The 25645-nt window shown below is 41.9% G+C and overlaps 1 protein-coding gene across 4 annotated transcripts in view; it reads right to left on the reverse strand.

Annotated features, from left to right (window-relative positions):
* Positions 1–25645, reverse strand: part of rbfox3a (RNA binding fox-1 homolog 3a) — a 497652-nt gene that overhangs the window by 16229 nt on the left and 455778 nt on the right. For 3 of the 4 annotated variants that reach the window (XM_087836998.1, XM_006801633.2, XM_087836999.1), the window contains 5 exons: positions 22678–22810; positions 19950–19989; positions 19701–19765; positions 15390–15468; positions 1186–6012 (listed from right to left, as the gene is read on the reverse strand). In XM_087836998.1, coding sequence (XP_087693124.1) covers positions 5968–6012; positions 15390–15468; positions 19701–19765; positions 19950–19989; positions 22678–22810 — 362 coding nt within the window. In that variant the 3' untranslated portion in view covers positions 1186–5967. Of the gene's footprint in view, positions 1–1185; positions 6013–15389; positions 15469–19700; positions 19766–19949; positions 19990–22677; positions 22811–25645 lie in introns of those variants that run through there. The other variant, XM_087837000.1, reaches the window with a different exon arrangement.

Genomic DNA, 25645 nt, shown 5'->3' on the forward strand with positions numbered 1-25645 from the left:
TGATTTATTGATAGTCGAGTGTGTTTATGCTCGTCTGTGCGGAGAGGATTGTTGGAATAATGATGATGATGTCACTGTCAGTTGTCAGTAAACACTTAATCTGGCTGCTGAATCTGATGGAGTAGCTGCTCCATCCAAAGTGGGATGGATGCCGTCTCTCCTAACAAGACCAGGTTTCCTCCAGAAGGTTTGCCAATTATCTATGAAGCCCACATCGTTTCTGGGACACTCAGACAGCCAGCAATTTAAGGAGAACATGCGGCTAAACATGTCACTCCTGGTCTGATTGGGGAGGGGACCAGAGAAAACTACAGAGTCCCACATTGTTTTGGCAAAGTTGCACACCGATTCAATATTGATTTTAGTGACCTCCGATTGGCGTAACCGGGTGTCATTACTGTCGACGTGAATTATGATTTTACTGAATTTACGTTTACCCTTAGCCAGCAGTTTTAAATTTCCTTCAATGTCGCCTGCTCTGGCCCCTGGAAGACAATTGACTATGGTTGCCGGTGTCTCTAGCTTCACATGTCTGAGAACAGAATCACCAATTACCAGAGTTTGACCCCCGGCGGGTGTGTCGCCGAGTGAGGAAAAACGGTTAGACACATGAACGGTATGGGTGGGGAAAAAATGGATACTGTGTAGCATGGTGATATTTTGTTTGCTAATAATGTATGGATACAGGGACAGCAGAAATCGATATTTTGTTACAAAAAGGTTTTGGTGCTCTGACTTCAGAGCATGTTGATCCTTTTTCTGAGCAAGAATCCTGACATTCCTTCACTGTCCAAATGTGTTTAACTTGTTTTTGGCAGCAACAAACATGACAGTTTACTTATTTTAATTTAAGACATGTTTTATTTTAATTAAGTTTAAAACTTTTTTATTTAATGTAAAATTATATTTTGTTTTAATTTACTTTCAAATTCTTCAGTTGCTGAAGGGGCTGCATAGTTTTCATAAACTGCATAGTTCAGAATAGCTATAATTGTACCAGATGGTTGTTCAGTTAAGTTGGACTAGACTGTAATACAAACCGTTCAGTTTGTCAACAATAAAACTGAAATGAGAGAAAGACTGAGTGTGAGACTTTGATATTAGAGAAAATGAATATTGATAAAGTTTACCTTTATGTACAGAATCTGAATATCGCAAAATATTTAAAAAAATTGCAATAATATTGTATCGTGCGTTAAGTATTGTGATAATATCGTATCGTGGGATGTATGGTGATTCCCACCTCTAATGAACGGGTTGGTGGTGTACCTGGGGCTTCTGTTTAGGACTATTCTTCCTCCTCATCGTCACCCAGCCGCCCTCTTTCCCCAGCTGCTTGGGGTCTGCCGGGGAACAGCTAGCGGGGCCTACGCTATCTTCGGCTGCACCAGCTACAGGGGCCTGGCTAGCTACAGGTGAATGAAGGGTGCGAAGCTGAGTCTCCAGTTCAGTAATCCTGGCCTCCAGAGCTGCAAATATGCTACATTTGTTACAGATATCATTACTGCTAAAGGAGGCCGAGGAGTAACTAAACATCTGACACAATGAGCAAGAAAGTGCAGGAGGGACAGGTGAAGTAGCCATGGTGCTAACGGGTCGGCTACGAGCTAAGCTAAGCTAGCGAAACAGTACAGAGACAGTGAGTGAATACTTTGGCTATAAGTTAGGTAGTGAGTACACAGAAAGTGTGCTTCGGATGAAGCACGTGAAGATTATACTCTGAAAAAAGAAGGTATTTAAAAGTTGTTAATTAAACTGCTAAGCAGATAAGCTACTCAGAAACACCACTGTGTTTGAGCAGGAACAGGAAGTGATACTCTGCCGCAGAGTGCGGTAAGCCACAGTAACATCCCTGCGTTATCAGAAGAGTTTGCACGTTTGCTCACGCTGTGGCATAAAGGAGCTGCCTATTGTTTTGGATTTAGGGAAAATGTATTTAGACTTCTTAACTCAAACATCAAAAACATTATGATACTATTAATAAGTAGCTTAAAAGTTAAGTAACTAAAGTACAATAACTGCATCTGAAATATTGCAGAGTAGAAGCAGAAAGCAGCAAAAATGGAAAACCTAAACAAAGTACAAATTTACATTAGTGATTATTAAACTACTTGAGCAAATATATTCAGTTCCCGTCCTCTCTCAGTGTGTCTTAGGGGTCGTGAGACTTACAGTACTGTTGATGTTGGTGAAAAGCTCGGTGCTTATTCAGCTCTCAAAGATGTTTCTAAAGCCATCACACATCCATCTCTGTAGCGATCTCTCAGCATTATTACTCAACAGATATTCGTGCAGGTGTTAAATAGTTTGACCAAACAATGTGGATCTATCTTTTTGTTATGTGACTGAGAGTACTGAAATATCTGGTAACTAAAATGTGTCCTTCTTTAAGAGTGAGAAGCAACAAGATACGCAGACTGGACTGTGCCAGGATCAGCTGTACTTTTAAATGTTTTATTATTATTTAATTGTTTATTTATTGTCATTAGTAGTAATATTGATGTATTCGTTTATCATCATTATGGTGAACATCATAAAGACCATATACATATTAAAGCAGGGGGCAGAAAGAAAACCACAGTTTCATAACAGCATTGTGAGAAACATCCTCTGTTGTTCCTACATGTGCATACGTGTAATTATTTCCTCCACAGAACACGAGGAGTCATGAAACATGAAGTATGGTGTATAAGCTCTTTGTTGTTTCTATTAGAGACATTCAGCAGCAATGGGATACCTCCGACCTCCTGGGCACCGTGGCAATGATCAGACTCTGAACGGTTCTCATTTTGGTTGACACAGCTCTTCCTCCACACTGTGTTAGAAAATCAATTCATGCTGAGTTTAGATAAAAAAATATCCCACTCTTCCACTCACCCTTCAGGTTTCATAATGCAACACTTTCTTTTAGTATTTCTGATGCAGTTTCAGCTCCTTGAGGGGCAGGGACAGGCGAGGGGCAGGTTTGAGTCCATCTAAGTCAACATGAAACTAAACTCCTGTTCATGGACGGGAACTGGACCCCAGCAAATGTGAACATATATAAAAGTCTTAGCAGTTTGCTGGTTTGGAGCTTTCAGGTGTGTTAACGTAATGCCACAGTCTTTCAGGCAGTGGGTGTCCCAGCAAATTCACCCCAAGTTCAGAGTGCTGAGAGAAACTGCATAAAATCCACTTCTCAGACTCTAACATGTAACATGGTAACTGAAGCCTGCAAAGTTCAAGATTAGAAAAAGACCAAGTATTGGTTGTTTGTCATAGTCACCAGAAGAAAGTCTCTTCTCTCTAAAAACAACAGTGTGGTTTGGGTGTGCAGAGCTTCATCTGAACAAACTACAAGACTTCTGAAACAAAGTGATGAAGAGTCAAAGCTGAGGCATCTCTGCAACAGCTAATACTTAAAGTGGGTCGTGCAACAGTTGCAAAGAGTCAATGAAATGAAAAGTGTTGCAATCCCCAGACCTCGACAGAACTTAAAATACTGTTGCTGGACTTTAAGAGAGCTCTCCGTTAATGAATGCCCACAAACCTCAATGAACTGAAGCAACATCATGAAGAACAGTGGGTCAAAATTCCTCCACAACAAAGTGATTTACTTGTAAAGACATAGAGAAACAAAATAACCAGCTGTTGCTAAAGGAGATGCTACAGGCTGTTGAATCATGGGGTGTACTTGGTTTTTCACAGGAGAGCTGGGAAAATGTTGTTGTTACATTCAACATACACACAGTAACATTGTAACTTCTTTAAGTTCTCCAGGCCTCTTACAGGACATTCAAAGCTCTTCAGTAGGTGTTTGCTGCCTTTCTCTGTCGAGATTGTCCCAGACTGCTGAAACATTGTTGAGGTTGTTTGGGTTAATCATTCCTGCTGCCGCTGATTTTCAGTCTAGTTCCTGTATAATTTGGTATATCTCAGCCTTTTCTCGCTGGTTCCTTTCTTTAAAATGGCTGCCACTGAAAAGCACCCACCCTGATTCTGATGAGCCTTCAGTACATGGATCAGCTGATCATTGATCAGCGGATCATTTCTCAGGTCCTGTGTCAAGCCTTTGCTGTGCTTGCTATTTCTGAAGGACATGACACTGTTCATCTATTTTAACATTTATTTTTAGGTCTGCCATGTCTTTTTTTGTCCTCTATTTGTCCAGTTTCCTCAAATATCTCGACACACCATGTCAACATATCCTAAGATTTCAGCGAATATCTCTTGGAAATCACCTGGTTGCCTGTCAAACTGTGTTATGTTTGAGTGACTTAAATAAACGGTGGGTGGAAACTGCTGTGTGACCAAAATTATTGTAGAAGTGAGTAATCAACTAACAAAATCCCAACCTTTGACATGGTTGGTTTAATGGCAGGGACCAGGTCTGAGTGCATCGAGGTGGCCATAAACAGGGAAGCAGTGACAATGAGATGATATCAGTTTGCTGTCAGTTTTCAGTTGAACTGGTTCAAGCAAACATTGTGATATTGCAGCAATTTACTGTAATACATTGAAGATCTGTTGCTACTCGCATCGTTGTGCTGCTGTTTCTTAGGAATCTACTGTAGCGTCATATTTTTTCTGTCAGCATTTTTCACATTAAATATTGAAGTTAAGTGGCCCAGCTGGTCACATAGAGCTGAATGGATGGGAAATTTAATTCTGGCAAATTAAACTGTTTGTATGTTTGTATTTGACTGAGAGTGTCTGAAGATAAAAGCACGAGACTGTGAATACTGCACATATTAGTTTAACTAATCCTGACATATTATACATTTAGACATTAAAGGTTACATTTAATCTTACATCTTTCTATTAAGATCCTCTGTTTAGTCCAGTTCGGGTCTGCACTATGTAGTGTAAGTCAGGCTTGGCACTAAATGCTCTAAATAAAGAGACAGAGCCAAAGTTTGGGCACTGTGGTCACAGCCTTCAGCCACCCCCCTCACTCTAAATACATAGATATTATCACACGCACAGCGGGTGCAAAAGGAGACAAGCTTTCCTGGGTTACATTTAATGCAATTTACAGTAAACTGTTTGCCAAAAAACGTTGTTTGTTTCAGTATTTGAGCCCACCAAAGCAGACTGACTGAGGCTAGTTACAACATGTGCATCTGTCTGAATTTATAAGAGTTTTCCTCTGAATTTATCTTTGCCAGTGTGTTTGAGAAAGATTACAGTCAGTCTGAGCTGCAGTGAGACAAGACGCTTCCCATCCAGTAACCTTTGTACCTGCCTCGTGTCCAACAGTGGTTACCTACAGGTGGAGTCTGCAGGCTCAACTTCTGTTTACAATCAGTCACTGACAGCAAAAACACACAATCACTCAGCAGCCTAACCCTACCCCTGAGTACTGAGACTTTAAACAAACAATTTCTGTGAAAATGGTCGAGGTACAAGAACTGGACTGAAAATATGTGAAAAAGCAGCTCAAAGAAAAACTTTGAAAGGTCTTGAGAACGCCTGGAGAATGAGCTCAGACCACTTTAAAAACCAAAAAAAGGCTGGCTCCTTGAGAGCACGACAGAAAGAAAAGAGGGCTGGCTCAAGACTTTTGCACAGTAATGAACATATGGATATAGGAGTATATAGGAGTCTAGGTAAACAGATTTAAACTGGCACCAAAGGCCACTTCACAGGAGTCACAGGGCAAAACAAAAATTCTATGAATTTCATTAAAGTCTAGTTTTTGGTCGGCTCGCTCCACATCGGCTAAAACTGTCTTTGTTCAACTTTTTCAATCCAAACATTCAAATCAACACATTGTTATTTACAACAATAAGTACAGTACATCAATAAATGACATCAGTAAATGTTTACAGTCCGTAAACAGGGAAGCAGATTTAAGATGATTCTTGCATGTCAGAGTTACATCTGCCACCTGGAAGCATCACGAAGGGGGTGAAAGCTGTTTTTAGCTGATCTGAGTTTTTGCTTTTTATGTCTGCGGCAAAGCAAAGGGGGGCCTGTCCCTCTTTTCTAGTAGGGAGTGAAGCGACTGCACCCTCCTCTGTAAAGGCTAGCCTGCAACATCAAAGATGAAAAGCTCCAATCAGTATTCAGTAAAGAATCATTCTCTATCTATCTATCTATCTATCTATCTATCTATCTATCTATCTATCTATCTATCTATCTATCTATCTATCTATCTATCTATCTATCATCTGTCTGTCCATTTGTCTTGTTTCCCTGTTTTGTCCATAGTAAATTTGTGAAAAACATTTATATACACTGTAGCTTTAAAAGGTATATTATGTGAAAAATTATATGTATTGTTTGGATCGTGATAATTGATAATTTTCTGCAGTAAGTTGACAGATACACAGTAGATTACACATTCGATTCAATTTTATTTTCATAGCTCTGAATCACAACAGCAGTTGTATATATATATATATATATATATATATATATATATATATATATATGTATATATATATATATATATATATATATATATATAATGTAAGGTAAAAACCCTACAATAATACAAAGGAAACAGAGAAAACTCCAACAACCCCCTATGAGCAACCACTTTGGCAACAGTGGGAAGAAAAAACTCCCTTTTAACAGGAAGCAGGTTTAGAGGGGTCAGAGATTTCTTCCTGTTCTGCTGTGACCGGCTGGGGTTACGGCTTGATTACTGTATGGTCATACTTCATGTATTTATTGCTGTTTGTAACATGATTTGCTGCGTAAACTCAAAAATATCAATTAGTGCCAAGCAAACGCTGAGACAGCCCATTACAGTTTTTTTCTGTCGCTTTGGTGCTTTTCTCAGATCAGAATGAAAACTCTCAAAACCATTAGTGCTACCTCCACAACATTTAGTCATTTGTGCACATCATAGTGTCTCCTTCCTCTGAACAAACTGCAAATGCTCTTGGACATGTATCAGTTGCTTTCATACAGTTCTCTGCTGTCGACAACAAATGAACTCTACTCTTGTATGCTGAATAGTCGTTCCCAATAAAACTAATAGTCTTCATTTCATTGTTTGAGTCATTACAAACAAAATTGTTGAATTAGTTTTCAAATTTGATACCTTTTGTTATTATTTTCTCCTGGAAATGTCCCTGAAATTCACCAATTTCTCTCAGGTGAACTTCAGCTTTCACTGACGAGGAGGTGTGTGAAGTATTAGTTGTAACTAATGACAGGCCACTTGTTCACAGCCACTCATGGATCAATCCCATGAACCCTCAATTGGCAAGCATATATGAACCGAGCAGGACATGGTGTGCACCATTTCTACAATTCTGTGACACAGAAATGGAAGGTCAGCATCGTGGAAGGATGTCGTGGAAGGGGGTTTGTCCCCCCTGCATCCTCACCCCTCTTCCACGATGCTGACCTGGGGAAGAGGGGGAAGACGGCAAACACATACGCAGATCCCTAATGAAAGTAGGGCAACACTTGTCAACCATGCTGTCAATCACGGCCTCACAATGGATGAGGCTGGTCGGAGGGTGCGACCAAATGTTGGAACAACCACTGTGAACTCGATCAAACATTTCGTAGGGAGAACAGGTATGTATAGTACTGGACATAATATCTCATGTTTAGTGTATATTACTGTAATTTTGCTGTAATCTGCACCACAAAGGACTGAAAGACAGCCTCACAGAGGTGGAAGACGGCCCCTTTTTACCTGCAGCAAGAGGAAGAAAGTTGAAAGAAATTCAAAGCGCTGTCATAGAGGATAACGATGTGTTTGACAATATTGGATCTGTGTCAATTACAACAATTGACAGCGTGCTCAAGAGAAAAGAAATGTGCACGAAACAATTGTACAAAGTGCATTTGAACCCAACAGTGAAAGACTGAAGGAGATCCGTCACCAGTATGTACGGGTAAAGCACGTCTTCTATACTCTAATGTTCAGCACTGTAAACTGTTTTACTCTGTGTAGTTTCATGCAGTAGAAAAACAATTCTGTGTCTATACTCACAGAACATACAAAATGCATCATGTTACACAGGAAACGTTGTTACAGCTCTGTGGAGCTGGAAGCCAGAGAACCACTGCACACATTCATATACGTTGATGAGGCGGGTTCAGTCTGGCCAAAGGCAGATGGCGTGGAAGAAATCACACTGGACAGAGAGCAACCACTTCCAAGCTGAGAGGAAATGGAAGAAAGATAATCTCCAGGTATCCTTTGATACTTTGCGTTCTAGCCGCCTCGAGTTTCAAATTGCTGCTAAACGTGCTAAAGCAGCCTTTTTCTCTGATATTATTGTGACCAATGGCCATAACCCTCGTTTGTTATTTAAAATCTTTAATTCAGCGGTTAATCCCTGCCCTGATATGCCGATGGTCCCATCCTCAGCTCTCTGTGAACAATTTCTAAAATACTTTACTGATAAAATCCTATCTCTCAAATCCTCACTCCCCCTAGTGGTGAGCCCTGCTCTCACTGGAGAAATTGCTTCAACTTTTCATCAGTTTGAGCCAGTGTCACTCTGTGCACTTAAGCAAATTGTCAAGCAACTGAAAATGACTAGTTCTGCATATGAACCTCTTCTGTCTCGCATTGTGAAGGACGGCTTTGATGTAATTGGGCCCAGTATTCTGTTTTTAATGAACTCATCATCTGGTTTTAAACCACGCCACAGCACTGAAACAGCTTTGCTGAGAGTCCTTAATGATCTTCTCTTAATTACTGATTCAGGTCTGCTGTATTAGTCTTATTTGATTTGTCCTCAGCCTTTGACATGGTTGACCATAATATTTTATTAACAAGGTTAGAATGCACTGTGGGCATTCGGGGTGAAGCCCTTAATTGGTTCAAATCATACCTTTTGAACAGGTCTTTCTCCGTTACCTTGGGTACTTATTCTTCCTCAACTGCATCCTTATGCTGTGGTGTGCCCCAAGGCTCTGTGCTTGGCCCAATGTTATTCTCATTATATATGCTCCCACTAGGCTTAATCTTTGAAAAATATAACTTTTCTTATCACCTCTATGCCGATGATATACAGATTTATTTTCAATTAGAGGATGACGACATTGCTCCTTCGTGGCACTGCTTCCTCGAGTGCATGAGAGAAGTCAGAGAATGGCTTTCAGGCAATTCCCTTATCCTGAACGAAAAGAAAACGGAGATTGTGGTGTTTGGCAACCATATCCCCCGGGGCCTATCAGCTGATACCTTTGGTTCCTTTGCCACTTCTTTCTCTGACTCAGTTAGTGACGTAGGGGTTCTGCTGGACAGCTCTTTCAAATTTAACAAACAAGTGTCTTCAGTAATCAAATCTAGCTTCTACCAACTGCGCCTTATTGCTAAGGCTAAGCACTATGTCCCTCATAAAGATCTTGAAAAGCTCATTCATGCTTTTGTGACTTCTAGATTGGATTACTGTAACTCCCTCTACTTTGGTCTTCACTCCGCTCTCCTTCACAGACTTCAGCTTGTCCAGAAAGCTGCGGCTCGCCTCCTGACTGGCACTAGAAAGCATGCCTCTATCACCTCAGTTCTTATTGATTTGCATTGGTTACCCATAAAGCATTGCATTGAATTTAAAATATTGTTGCTCACCTTTAAAATTATAAATAATTTCGCCCCTCGTTATCTTGCTTCTTACTCCACATGTCCCTGGGCGAGCCCTCAGGTCTTCAGCCCAGTTACTCCTGGCTCAGCCTGGATCTAGACTTAAATCTGGGGGTGACCGTGCTTTTGCTCTGGTTGCACCGAATCTGTGGAACGACCTTCCCATCGCTATCCATGCGTCAGACTCCGTTTTATCTTTTAAATCGTGTTTAAAAACTCATTTATTCAACATAGCTTTTCCATCTAGTTAGTGTCCCTGTTTTATATTTGGTTCAATTTCTTATTTATGTACTTTATCTTTTAGCTATATCTGTTCTTAGTAACTTTGTTCTTATATTCCCTTTTATTGTTGTATAATTAGTGCCCTTAACCTGATGACATATGTGGTACTTTGTTAATAGTCTTTTATTTATTGTCTTAATTTTTCTGTTTTTATTGTGAAGCACTTTGGTGTACTACTGGTCTAATGTGCTATACAAATAAAGTTGTATTGTATTGTATTGATGTCCCAGGCCGGCATGGAGGAAATGTTACAGCCAATGTGCAGCCATCTCAGACAATGGCATCCTCAGCCATATTCCCCTCCATACAGTACACAACATCAGACTCTTTTAGACACTCTTCACTGGGACATAGTCCCTGAGAATGAGAGGGGTGGAGGCCAACTCAACAAGTATGTTGTTGTTTGGAATAATGTCACTTTTCAACACTCACACATGGTCACACAGTGGTTTGCAGCACATGACAGAATGCTGGTTGAATAGCTCCCTCCCTACTCCCCACTCCTTAATCCGATAGAGAAGTTTTTCTCTGCCTGGAGGTGGGAGGTTCATGACCGACATTCACATGTGCAAATGGCCCTGCTAGCATGGATGCATGTGACGACATCACAGCAGAGTCATGCAGAGGGTGGAGTCGCCACTCCAGGAGATACTTTCCTCGCTGCATTGCAAGGAATTATATCTGTTGTGATGTAGATGCAAGTATGTGGCCAGACAGACAGGAACATCTGGATGTGCCAGAGTGACTCATGTGTGTTCAGTTACAATATGCACTGTTGTTCACATTTGTGCACAGCTCATGCACAGTTTCTCATGTTTATTCTAAATAAGTGACTGTAGAGTATTTTTCTTTGGCACAATAAAAATGTGAAACACGTATTCAGTGTCTTGTACTCACTTCCCTAACTACAGGAATGTCTAACTTTACTGTAGATTTTACTGTACACAGCTGTACAAACAGTGTGTAGTGCTGTCTTGAGCCTTTTCAGGTAGTGTCACCGAGTTCTGACCTTTTCTTGGAAAACACTGAGAGAATACTGAACACTGTCATAATGACAACATGACAAAGCTATTTGACTTTGTTGTTCATCGAGATGGTGTCACGACTTCACATTTTGGTGACACTGGCAGTGTCACTGATATGAATACTTGCTTTTCAGGAATGGATTATCGATTTTGAGCAAGTGACCTGCTCTTGCAGGTTATCCACTAGGTTTTGCAGTTTGCACCAATTGTTTGGAGAAACACACTAACTGCTGTGCAAATGTTAATAGTGATGTGAGAAAAGCACCAAAGCGACTGAGAAAAACTGTAAACATTTGTCGTGGGCTCTGAGGTTTGTATTATAGGTCCTGGATTCCTGTGGAAAAAGTTCTTACAGCGTATATGTAAAAAATACTGAACTATGATATCACATAAAAACTATTACTGCAGGACATTTGTTCAGTAGGCTCCAATAGTTTGGATCAGATCTATTCATTCAAACTGACAACACTGTAGATTTAGTTAGAGGGGTATGGCGTTATTTTTGTGCCACTGAGCGCATGTAAAAAAAATTTGCATGTGCAAGTGTTGCATTTTGAGGAGAAATTAATTTTGAGTGAAGAAAATTCATTGCTGCGTGCAAAAACTGTATTTCAGTGTTTGCTGTGTTGCAATGTGTTGCTCGCGCTCTCAACATTTCTGCCCGTGCGCGCTCTACTGTACACCGTTATATTTGTGCCACAAAACCAGCCAATCACAGACTTGGATGCTAAAAAATCTGATTGGCTGTTCTGGTCTCCAATCAGCTCGAAATGACGAAATGCAATATCCCAGAATGCATTTCGTCCAAAGCTCAAAGGAGGCAGTGGCGGAGGAACACAGAGTGGTGGAGTTTGAAATATTACTCTTTCTGGGTCACAAAATAAACTTTTAAGATATTTTCATGTGAGAATGTTTCTGTGTAAACTTCAAATATCTGCTCGATTCATCAAGACACCACATATTTGCATAAGTAGGAATGGGTATCGTTTAGGTTTTATCCGATATCAGTACGAAACCGGTACTTTTGAAACGGTGCCGGTGCTTAAACGGTGCTCAAACCGGTGCTTAAAGAATGGAGAACACAAACTTTGCCCAAAAACTTCTCATGTTTAGCTGTTTTTTTTGTAAAAAGATAACAATGTTAGCCTTTTCTGCAGCTATGGGGCATATATGACATCACTCTTGGCTGGAAGCAGCTTAAACAATGGAAAAACACAAACTTTGTCCAAAAACCTCTCATGTTTAACGGTCATTTTGGTCATGATCAACTCTGGGCTGGACCAATTACAACACATCCGTATTGAGGGGAAAAGGAACGTGATTAGTCCCGGACTTCAGCTACAATGAAAAAGACACAAAGCTGGAGTTATTCTGTGTCTTTGCTGCACAGCTGCCTCTTCTCCTCTCATTCTCTCCCCTCTCTCTCCTGTTTCTCCTTCAATCATGAAACTGATCAATGATCAGCTGATCGTCTCTCTTGTTTGTTTATCGCCCACTTTGCGCCAGAAACAGGAAACCAGCTGATGTCGCGCTAAACAACAGCAGCACGTTTAAGCTTGATCAGCTGTTGTTAGAATTTATTTAATATTAATTTCTAGCATCAGCTGATGTTTGCTGGAGCCACAGCTGTAAAGCTGTTGGTCATGATGGTTTGGATATGTGGTGAGAGGGAAACATGAAAGTGAAACAAATCATACATATACACCAACAAGACAGTGTACATCACATGAAAACAGTGTTTGTTTTAGTTCAAAGGCTTTATGGTTTTTCCTGTAATACCTGGTGGTGTAGTCGGTGATTTTTTTGTCAGTTCAGCCTTATTTATTATGTTTAACCCGAGTGACCCAGTCAGCTGGTGGGTAACAGGCATCTCCGAAAACGTTAGAGCAGTTATGCAAATATGTGATGTCTTGATGAATCAAGCAGATATTTGAAGTTTACACAGCACCATTCTCGCATGAAAATATCTTAAAAGTTTATTTTGTGACCCAGACAGAGTAATAATTCAAACTCCACCCCTCTGTGTTCCTCCGCCACTGCCTCGTTTGAGTTTTGGACAAATGCATTCTGGGATATTGCATTTCGAGCTGATTGGAGACCAAAACAGCCAATCAGATTTTTTTTTGTGTGTGTGTGTGTGTGGATAATAGCAAACACTGAAATACATTTCTTGCACGCAGCAATAAATTTTGTTCACTCAAATTCAGCTTTTCTTCATTCAAAATAATTTTCTCCCCAAAATAAAACACTTGCACCTGCAATTTTTGTTTTTACGTGCGCTCAGAATAGTGGCACAAAAATAACGCCATAGAGGGGGAGCTCAGTGTGAGAGATTTATTTCTTTAAACTCATTTATAATTTTATTGTAATTTAACAGCAAGGACACAGCTGTCAAATAGGCTGATGATGTCATAAATGTGCCCTCATTAGCACTTTCCCAGTTGATCTGTGACCCACTGGTTTCTATTTTTTAATAAATTTGACACATTTATTTGGATTATTTGTCATAATTTGTCTTATAGAGTTAGGAAACAATGTATAAATCAAAACTGATGTTACCTTACTGTAAAATATTGATCCCAATGTTATTTTTTGAATAAGTAAGGAACATTTATTTATATAGCACATTTCACAGATAAAAATCACAAAGTGCCTCACAATGAAACCAGAAATACCAACACACATAAAATAATATAAAACAGTGAAAAAATGTATCAAAAGCTCATTTGTATGAAAATGTCTTCAGCTGCTTTTTTTGACCATCTTATCAGTTTAAATCTGCTGTTGGTCTAATCAGAGGTTTAAAATATGCTGATGCAGGACACAAAGGTCACAAAGAAGCATCGTCCATCTGCAGTGCAGAGTGGCCTCCAAAAAGACTGAAGAATATTTAAAGTTAATGACTAACGAAGGCAAACATGAAATGCACCAGCACCAACAAACACAGAGTGCTCACAACCATTTATAAAACATCATCCAACTAGTAGACAAACAAACAAACAAACAAACAAACAAACAAACAAACAAACAAACAAACACACACAGAGGCTCGTCTTCAGTGTTAGATACAAAATGGTAACAACCTGACAGGAGCGACATTTACCAGCTGATGCTGCTCAAAACCACTTTCATCACATCTGTGAGTGTTTTCATACATTAAGATCGATGTGATGTGTTTACAATGCAGTTAAACAAACAAACAAACAAAAACAACCCAAATAAACAGTCAAAAGTTTGAAAAAGAGCAGAAACATATCAACGTGAAGAATTCATGTCATGAAGAGATTCACACCATCATTAACAAGCTGGACGTCAGTCAGCTGCAGAAAGCTGAATAAAGACTAAAGAAAACTGAACCTGATGTCGGCCAATGCTACAAATCTCAATGCTGTCACTGTGGTACCCATGCTTTATCCAAGATCATTTTATTCTATATTTGTGGATAGAAAGCAGTATGGTTAAGACAGCTCACTGCACGACAGCATTGACAGACTCGGGTTTAGCTGATGAAGCAGAAACACAGATGAAGCTCATGTTTCTATTTTTCTGACAGTATTTGAGATCTGTGTTATTCTAGTTGGAGCTTGTTTGACTTCACACAGAAGAGTGTATATATCCTCGCTCCTTCACCAGTTTCAGACTGACATATAAAATCTGTGACACATACGTTATTATTATTATTATTATTATTATTATTATTATTATTATGGTAAATAAAGAAAGGTAACACACTTGTCTAGCTAACTAAAAGACCTGCTGACATTTCCAGTTCACTGCTTGTGCCATGTCTGTTATTTAAATTGAACATTTGCTGGATTTGAATGAAATGTCTCATGACTCTGTGGTGAACCACACACAGAGGGACTAATCCAGTCCTGCCCACAAAAATGACAATTTTCTAAAAGAATAGAAAAAAACTTGCTTGTCAAAATGATCTCATTGTTTATTATGATCCTCTTTATGTGGAAACCACCACGTAATGAGTGGGTTCATTAGAATATAATATTTCCTATATTAGATATATTATCTTGTTTGCTGTATTAGATTTTGTCTGCACTCAGTGTCTGATGAGCAGCAGCAGCTGCAGCTGACAGAAGCTCACATTCAGCTTCTCCTCCTTTTCACTCTCTTGTTGAAGCCTGTGCTGTGTTCATACTGACTGACACAAAACAAAGAAAGTCTGGTTTTCTCCGCCTCTTTGAAGTTTGAGAGAAGCTGACTACAGACAAAGAGACTTTCTCACCTAAGAAAGTGACGTTCAAATAAAACATAACAAACAAAGCTGGTTCTGGTTTGTGAGCCTCCAAGAGAATCAGAACTCAGTACAAACAAAAGTTTTGTTGGAGAGCTTCTGAAACCTTCATGTGAACTATTGATGTACCGGTTTATTTGTTCATATAAATATTCATATATAACGACCTCCAATAACATGTATGGTGTCATGCAGTGTATTTCAGAGACAGTGTGTGGATGTTGTACCAGTCTACTGTAATATTCTATGGTGCAGTAATCAGCAGTGAGGAAACAGGGAGCAGACTTACCATAGTGCCCACACTGTATGTGGCTGCAGGACCGATGGTGTGGTGATAGGGGTCTGCGGTTGCATAGACTCTGCCGTAACTACATAAAAGTAGGAAGAATCAGCTTTTATTAAAATGCAGTATAAATGTGCAGTTGCTTAAGCAACTGCTTCAAAACAAAGACTATAAACATATTTGAAAGATGGAAGGTGAAAAATGAAAGTTTGATAATAACAATATTAGCTGGGACTATCCCATCTCTCATGCCGCCACCACCTGGGACGTGCTTTGTTTGTTATTCTCCCTCATCTGTCAAAGTGTTGCTCTGATGCACCTGGTTTGTTAAAATGTGACAGGAAAAGTATCTGAGCTCAAAAACACAAGCCTCAGTGTAGAACGGCGTGCACGACAGTCATAGACTGAAGCACTGCATGTGTGCGCTGATTAAAGTACTCAAAGAAAAATGCTAGACAGATAAATACCCGTCTATTTACAACGGCAAGAATAAGGAATGGGTTGCAGCTTTCACTTAGCTGCATTAAGGCAGTGCTGAATCGACTCGCTGGGCCAGGTGAAACCTGGAGTTCTCACTGGTGTTATATTGTGTATGTATCTCGCTACCTTTGAAAAATAGAACAGGCTGATATGGAAAAAACAGGAGAATAAAACTCCACTCAGACTGAGCTCCTACTGGGAGAACAGAAAAAACACCCCAGCACAAAAAGCACATGACTATCAATACACAATAGAAACACAAGACAAGCAACAGGGGCGGGTAAAGGGTGAGAGAGAGCCGGTGTAGACGGCGCATCCGGTCCTGCAGCATGTCTGCGCTGGTCCAGTCGACCCGCCATCTGCCCCGGGAGGGGACAGGCATCGAAGGCATTTGGAAAGGGAGGGGGATGAGTGTGTATCAGTGTATGTGTCCATAGTTCAGCTGAGACAGTGTCCTTCACCCTGCCGGGCTAAGTAAACAGTCTTCCAGCCAACCCAGGTGGCCTTGCATAGGGGAGGAACAGTCTAAACACAGTCGTTATCAGGGAGTTGTTGTTCAGCTCCAGCCTTGAGACCGAAGTGGTGCCGAAGTGGTAGCTGCATGAAGTGATGGTGGTTTTTACTTTAGTGCGAACAACTCATGTGAATTTCAAAGCTGTTGTTCGACACTGGTCTCTCAATCTCCCGTTGGAGAACCGTGAGCTTCTCCATGATGTAATACAATTTACGCTCAGCGGTCTTATTCTGAGTGTTCACGGCAGCCTCAAGCTTCTCCAAGATCTTATCCGTGCTGCGTTCAATGAGCCCATTTTGAGAACTCACGACTCGTCCCATCATTTCAATCCTAGCAGGCAGCCTTGTGGGGGTTTGAACAGCCGGTTCCGCTTTCTTTAATCTTCGACAAGCCAGGGCCAAGCCAGCTCCAATCAGCAAGAACCCTGTTACCATGGTTCCGAATAGGTAGATATCTTCAGCGTCCTCGATCGACAGTCCCACCCGGCTGGTAGCTGTAGCTCAGGTGGTAGAGCAGGTCATCTACTGATCGGAAGGTTGGTGGTTCGATTCCTGGCTTCCCCTAGTCTGCATGCCAAATATCCTTGGGCAAGATACTAACCCCAAATTGCTCTCCGATGCATCCATCAGAGTATGAATGTGTGTGAATGTTACTTAGAAAACACCTAGAAAGATGTGCTTGTGTGAATGGGTGAATGCACAAGTTGTGTAAAGCGCTTTGAGTGCTCAGATGAGTAGAAAAGCACTATATAAGAACCATTTACCATTTACCACACGACCCTCCAGTTCGTCCACCCGTCCATCGTGTATCCGGCAGGGAAAGTACCTCCAGGACACTCAGGCTCACCCGAGCCCAGGCTTCTCGTTGAGAAGAGGGTGTCAATGGCATTCAGGGACCAGTTGATCAAATCCATAATTCCTCTTTTAGGTTTTAGAGAACGACAGTGAGAAAGTGTTTCAAAGAGTAAAAAAAAAGACGAGACTAAACAAGGACACAGAAGCTAAGCGGGGAAGATAAGGGAAGGGAGAGGAGAAAAGTGCGACCGCCTTCGCCAAGAGCCAGAAGTTGAAGATCATAATTCTCTCTGTGAGGGAGAAGGTTTTAAGGATGGGGCTGAAGGTAACCCCCCCCCCCCCCCCCCCCCCCCCCCCCCCCAAGATGGGTATGTTGCAGGTTAGTGTTAAAATTTCCACAACAAGGGCCTTGATCACCCCACATCTGTGTTCCAGATGGTGGTGGGCGTCAAACAACAGGTACTGGTCTGTGTGTGGGTTTCCAGTAAACTTCAGTGCTGAGGTTTCCATCCTCAGTGCGCACAGCACAGTCCAGAAACAGCAAACTTTGATCCTTTGTATCTTCCTTGGTGAACTGTATGTTTCTATCCACTGAGCTAACATGTTTGGTGAAAGGTTTTGATCCAGACTAAGGTGGCATCCACATATCTGTACCAGTGTGTGTTATCCTTTGGAAAAATCCAAGAGCTTTAGTTTCCATTTCCTCCATGTAAAGGTCGGCTGTAGAAACCATCGTTTTATTTAGAATATTGTGACTAATGGTTGATGATAAGTTTTGATTTGGATCTGCTTTCCACAGATATAATCATTGAATTTATGCAAAGACAACAGGAAGAAGCTCTTTCTTGATCCATGGATCTCAGTCTGTGTACAAGAGGAGCAGGCGATCGGAGCACCTGAAGGCACACAGCTCCAAGCCGGTACTGTGAGGCGTCACACGTAAGTGTGATGGGTTTCTGGACATCATAGTAGCTGAGAGTGGCTGGACTGGCTCTTTCCTAAAGCATTGAATGCATCTTGATGCTGCTTTAGCCAGCACCACTGAATGTCTTTGTGTGTTAGCTCATGAAATGGGGCTGAGAGGTCACTCTGGGAATGAACTTTCCTAAAAAGTTGATCATCCCCAAGAAGCACCAGAGGGCTGTGACATTTTCTGGTATGAAATTCTCATTAATTTCTTTGGTCTTAGCTGGATCAGGCTTGAGGCCCTTGCTTGTGAATACATGTCCAACATAACAGACTTCCTCAAGTTGGAATTTGGACTTTAGGGCGTTCAGTCTCAGTTGGACTTCCCTCGCATGCTCGAGTTCCTTTCTGAGATACTGTTCATGCTCTTTCATATCTCTTCCACCAATGATTATGTCGTTGACTCATTTCACTACAAAGAAGTACAGTGGGTATTCCTTGCCTGCAGAGTGGGTCAAAGTGGAGCTGTGTCAGCTGTTTGAATTTCCTCACCTCCATATGCCACCAGTATTGGTTTTTCACTGATATACACAGTGGGGAATACGTCATACCTATGCAGAAAACAGGGATTCACAGTGTCTATATTGACCCTATTCACAAAGAACATTTCCTCATCACTGCTGGGCACTTGCATCTCAACGCCACCTCCACAGTTGTTGCAGTTAGTTATTGCATGTGCAGGACTCTGTTCTGATCGTGTCGCACTTATTTTGTGATGAAACTATCCACCTTTGCTGTCGTTTGGGGCTGCTGGAGCTTTTGTATGTTGATCAGTCTGTTCGAATATTTAGCTCATTTCGATTGCTTTGCTTAAGTCACTGTCATGCAGTAGTTGCTTATTCATGCTGTCACTAGTTATGCTGCCATGAATATATCATATTCTTGCTCGTACACGGGCCACTTCTTGGCAATGTTTCCATTAAACATCAACGGTTCTGGTCTACAGAATCCTTGCACATGGTCATTGATGTTTAATAGCCTTTGCTACGATAGCTGAACAACGCTAGCTGCTTGCTTGCTATGTCTTTAAAGGGCTGAGAAAACGTTTAGCTTACCGCTTCGTTGGCAGCTTTGTAGCACATGACCAAACCACAACTTCTGACATCATGTTTGATGTTTAGTAAAGACACTGGGTTTATGATTGCTTATAAGCTTTTACTGTGTATGACAGTGGCGACATTACGTGCAAGCAGCTCGACTCCAGGGCTGGAACCCGGTCCTGTGATAGACATTCCCACTGCATGCACAGTGCACTATTCGCCTTGGTATTAATAAGCACGGTATATGAGATTTCAGAAAGTCTTGAAAATTGTGAGCCAAAAGCCAGTCCAAGTCCAGACCTTGGACCATTTGGTGTTTGCTCTGGCAGGACCTTAAGAGATCTGTGCAATGTTGTAAAAGAGAGATAAAGGCAAACCATAGAAGAAGAAACATGGACTATGCTTAGTTTTTCACAGGGCTCCATAGAATTGTATGAAAATGTTCTTTTTCATATGAGCATACCAGATAAAGTTAGAAACAGGATAAGATGATGATTCAGAAGTGGAAGAGAAAATATCATACCTGTCACTGTAAGCAGCTGCAGCAGTACCAGCTGGCTGTGCATATCTGTAGGCTGCATATCCTCCCTGAAGAGAAACAGAACAATTTCAAACTCTCATTACAGATTAAAAGAGATTATCTTCAAAATTCAACATCAAATCCAGACTACTGTCTTGGCCATTTGGTCATTATTAGAAGAAATGCTTAAAAATCAATCTTGCAACTACACAGAAATGAAATATAAATGCATATCATTGGGCTTTGACTTACATATATTTCTGCCCCATAAAATCCATCCTGGTAGACCACACTGTTGACACAGAATATCAAATATTTAACATTGAAATATACAGAACTGACAGGGTGACGGGTTTTCATACTGAAAAATGTCCTAACTAAATGACATCATAGATGATCTGACAAAATCTGGTAAACTGATATTAAAGGTAATTAAATTTCCTGATATTCTCCTCAAGCAAACAATACTCGCAAGGACTTCATTAGGATGACCTTACAGGACACGGCCGTACAGGACACGGCCGTACAGGACACGACCGTACAGGACAAGGCCGTACAGGACACGACCGTACAGGACACGACCGTACAGGACAAGGCCGTACAGGACACGACCGTACAGGACACGGCCGTACAGGACACGACCGTACAGGACACGACCGTACAGGACACGGCCGTACAGGACACGACCGTACAGGACACGGCCGTACAGGACACGGCCGTACAGGACACGACCGTACAGGACACGACCGTACAGGACACGACCGTACAGGACACGGCCGTACAGGACACGACCGTACAGGACACGACCGTACAGGACACGACCGTACAGGACACGACCGTACAGGACACGACCGTACAGGACACGGCCGTACAGGACACGACCGTACAGGACACGGCCGTACAGGACACGACCGTACAGGACACGACCGTACAGGACACGGCCGTACAGGACACGACCGTACAGGACAAGGCCGTACAGGACACGACCGTACAGGACACGACCGTACAGGACAAGGCCGTACAGGACACGACCGTACAGGACACGGCCGTACAGGACACGACCGTACAGGACACGGCCGTACAGGACACGACCGTACAGGACACGACCGTACAGGACACGACCGTACAGGACACGGCCGTACAGGACAAGGCCGTACAGGACACGACCGTACAGGACACGACCATACAGGACACGACCGTACAGGACACGACCGTACAGGACACGGCCGTACAGGACACGGCCGTACAGGACACGACCGTACAGGACAAGGCCGTACAGGACACGACCGTACAGGACACGACCGTACAGGACAAGGCCGTACAGGACACGACCGTACAGGACACGACCGTACAGGACACGACCGTACAGGACAAGGCCGTACAGGACACGACCGTACAGGACACGGCCGTACAGGACACGACCGTACAGGACACGACCGTACAGGACACGACCGTACAGGACACGGCCGTACAGGACAAGGCCGTACAGGACACGACCATACAGGACACGACCGTACAGGACAAAGCCGTACAGGACACGACCGTACAGGACACGACCGTACAGGACACGACCGTACAGGACACGGCCGTACAGGACACGACCGCCCGTTGGGCTCTAAACAGCCTCATTTTTGTGGCATGGGCTTACAAAGAGCCTTCTTTTGAGATTCCACTTTCTGATTGCTTCACATAACTTGTGCAGACATTCATCCTCTGAAAATCACAGTACAGTACATCCCAAAGTTGATTACTGGATTCAAACAGGACGGAAGCCAATGAAGTCCATTGAACTTGTCAAATATGCATAGTTGTGATTAAACTTTGATGAAGAGATGTATGCACATCATCAACAACAATCACAGGGTTAGGATTAGCTGAAGGCTTTTCAGTGAGTTTTTAGGACTTCCTGATAATAATGAATTACAGTCGTCCAGCCTGGAAGTAATAAATGCATGAACTAGTTTTTCAGCGTCACTCTGAGACAGGATATTTCTAACTTTAGAGATGTTGCACAAATGGAAGAACGCAGTCTTACATAAAGACCATCCAGGTCTTTATGTCTTTAAGACATTGTGCAGTGCAGCACAAGCAACACATCCTGGCCCCACAGATGAAGAAAGGGCACCCAGAGAGAAGGGCCCCGAACGCAGCACAACCCAGGCACCTTGGCCCACCCCCTAAGGTGCAAGAGGACCAGCTGCAAAAGGTGCCAACCTGAAGGCAGGGAGGACACCCCAGGACTGCAGCAGCCAGCACGATGCATGGAAAAGAGAACAGAAGGAAACGAGAAGGAGCCAGAGAGCCAACTTGGAAAGAACTGGCAGGATCTCTCTACTGGTTCTTATTCCCACCCAGAGCCAAGACAACACATGAAGAAGAGTCCCCTTACCTCAACATAGCAAACAACATAGGTACCCACCCCAACATAGCATACCACCCCCCACAGAGATGCCAGGCCACACACAGCAAACCTTCTGGCAATGCCATGTGTCATCCTGAAGGATTACCTGTAGGACCTCTACACGGTCCAGGTATCGCCTTATGCTCCCAGTATGGACACTGACCGAGCCAAATACAAACTAGTAAAGAACAGAAACAGAAAGGAACAAAAATCGAGTGCCTGCACCTGTAAAACCCACACTGGTCCTTAACTGACCACATCAACATCCCAGAACTGACCCTGATTAAAACTCATTTTTGGAGCAGTGCCTGTACCACACAGGTTAAATCATTTATTCAGTGGACATGATCAGCCTGCACCATTCCTCTCCTGCTGCCTTCTTGACCTTTATTTCTTCTTATGACTCCTTTATTTTACACTATTAATTTATTCTGTGTAAAACATTTTTCTTCTTCAGTGCCTTCATGTCCTGAAACACACACAGAAACAGTCTAGCAATTTCCTGCTCTATTTGAAGGTGTTTTTGTTTTCCACTCCCTGTTATCACATCAATGTCTTTGTATGTTAGCAAAAACTCACGTTCCATAGGTGGGGATGGGTGGAGGCGGAGGTGCAGCACGGAACGTGTTGTAGATGGCGCGGCCCCTGCCTCGCAAATGAGCCCCTCTGTAGGCAACAGCTGCTCCTGCACTGGGGTATGGAAAACCTGCCACTGACAGAGATACATACAATCATAGACTCAGTTAATCACTTTATTACATCCTGGAGCTTGATCTGAAATATGGCACACAATCTGAACATCTTACAGTATTCCCTGAAAACCTTTTGTCGGATCAATAACATTTAATTTTAGCATGAAGGGTTACACAGTCAGGAATAAATGTCTTTTGGAAAAGTGCTGTAACGGACTTTAAGGGTGTAATTGCTCTGCTGTTAGTTTCTTCAATGCCACGTGCCAACACAGAGCAGCTACTAATCTACTTCCAAAAAGGTTGAATATCTCTGTAACAGTTTTGCTTCCTCACTGTGTACGACCCCGGACTTCGGCTCCTCTGCAGAAGAAAGCAAGAAATCAGAAGTGCTTGTGTCCCCGGTAAAGCTCACAAACACAGAACTTAAGGAGGAAATTGAATCTCACTAATTTAAAAGATGTTTATTTAGCCTAGAGAAAGAGTTTGCTGTTCTATAAAAAGCTTTTCATAAAGCTAACAAATCTTGATGTTATTTAAAGCTATGTAAAAGTGTGTGTGTGTGTGTGTGTGTGTGTTGCAGAATATAAGTGGAGATGAGCTGAAGCAGATGGAGGACAAATTACAGGTGGAGCGAGACTACCACAATAAGAAGTAAGTCAGAGCCAAACTCTTCTGTAGAACCTCAATTTGAAATAACAGTGAGTCACCGTATCCTTTGCAGTCACAGTGTTTTTGTCAGCTGTGTTTTTAACCCTAACCAGCAGTAAAATGAATAAAAAGCACCTATTGAGTTTAATGAAGTAATAAAGTTCTTATGATCCAATTGATCTTTCTGAGTTAACTTCACCAATTACTTCCTCCAAACCATCAACGTGACTTTTAGACCCCATTCCTACAAAGAGATCTGCTTCAATCTTAAACATTCAGTCCCTATTAATTGCCTACATACCACAGGCCTTTAAGGTGGCAGAAGATAAAGTGTTACTTAAAACTAAGGTTATTGTACTCGGCTCTAAAAATACTAGAAATGCAGTTTTTAACCAGATTCTTACTCTGGATGGCATTACCTTGGCCTCCAGTAACACTGTGAGGAACCTTGGAGTCATTTTTGACCAGGATATGTCCTTCAACGCACATATTAAACAAATATGTAAGACTGCTTTCTTCCATTTGTGCAACATCTCTAAAATTAGAAATATCCTGTCTCAGAGTGACGCTGAAAAACTAGTTCATGCATTTATTACTTCCAGGCTGGACGACTGTAATTCATTATTATCAGGATGTCCAAAAAACTCCCTGAAAAGCCTTCAGCTAATCCAAAATGCTGCAGCAAGAGTACTGACAGGGACTAGAAAGAGAGAGCATATTTCTCCTGTTTTGGCTTCCTGTTAAATCCAGAATTCAAAATCCTGCTCCTCACATACAAGGTCTTAAATAATCAGGCCCCATCTTATCTTAATGACCTTGTAGTACCATATCACCCTATTAGAGCACTTCGCTCTCGCTCTGCAGGCCTACTTGTTGTTCCTAGAGTATTTAAAAGTAGAATGGGAGGGAGAGCCTTCAGTTTTCAGGCCCCTCTTCTGTGGAACCAGCTTCCAGTTTGGATTCAGGAGACAGACACTATCTCTACTTTCAAGATTAGGCTTCAAACTTTCCTTTTTGCTAAAGCATATAGTTAGGGCTGGACCAGGTGACCCTGAATCCTCCCTTAGTTATGCTGCAATAGACGTAGGCTGCCGGGGATTCCCATGATGGGTGTTTCTTCTTCAGTCACTATGTGTTAATAGACCTCTCTGCATTGAATCATATCTGTTATTAACCTCTGTCTCTCTTCACAGCATGTCTTTATCCTGTCTTCCTTCTCTCACCCCAACCGGTCGCAGCAGATGATGCAGATGTGAGTGGAGGTTGAAGGGCTTTTAAAAACTGGATTTTAGGAGGTAGATATGTGATGTCGTAAGCCCCGCCTCAGTTCAAAGATGGTCGTTCACAGTGGATATAGATGCTTCTTTCACTCCATTTTCAAACCACCTTTAGATGCAGATGTACAGCCGAGTCTTGTCCTTTTGAGGTGGCTCTTCTATGTTGTGCCATGCGTTTACTGAGTGGCTGTTTGGTTTCTCTAATGTGGAGGTCGAAGCACTCGTCAGTGCACTGCACCACGTGCACTTTGTTGCTAAGTTTGTGTTTGAGAGTTTTGTCTTTTTATCTCAGGGTGTAGCTAGGTCTGAAGTGCAATGGGATGTTGTGCTTGGAGAAGACTCTCCTGATGCTTTTCTTTCTAAGCTCCTTAGATTACAAATGTGAAGGAGTTCAAGATTGAGAGGATGTCTGTTTTGGGGATTCTCTTTTAAAAAGTGCTAAAATATGTGTTAGGAAAGGGAAAGGGCCGAGGAAGTGACGATTCTGTAAGCCACTTTCCCTTTAATATTAGTTCCCCTTTTGCCTTTAGTTTTATTTTTAATGTATTACAAGAACATCTGCAGAATCCATCAACTAAAGCACAAAGTGATTGTTTTTGAAAAAGGTAAAGGATTGGACATGTGGGATAAATGTTATTAAAATTAATAAAAGAAGCAGTGTGTGTAGTCCAGCACACACAGGCCCTTCTTCAGCTTATTCCATCATTTATCTGTGAGACCACAAGATGTCAGTGCAAACACACATTTATGGCTGCGACAACCCTTCATACAGTGCTAGTCCATGATATAACTGAAATAAGCATAAATAAATAAAGTTGGAGAGTCTTTTCTAACCTTTTGGGCCAAAGGTGGAACAATTCACGGCTGAGACAAGAGTACTTAGAGTTTCTCTCTAAACTGAATTTATATGGAGAGCCATAAACTTTTCTC

Source organism: Neolamprologus brichardi, unplaced genomic scaffold, assembly GCF_056152115.1.
Source record: "Neolamprologus brichardi isolate AB-2024 unplaced genomic scaffold, ASM5615211v1 NODE_ptg000038l+_length_1369362_cov_1, whole genome shotgun sequence".
Lineage (NCBI taxonomy): Eukaryota > Metazoa > Chordata > Actinopteri > Cichliformes > Cichlidae > Neolamprologus > Neolamprologus brichardi.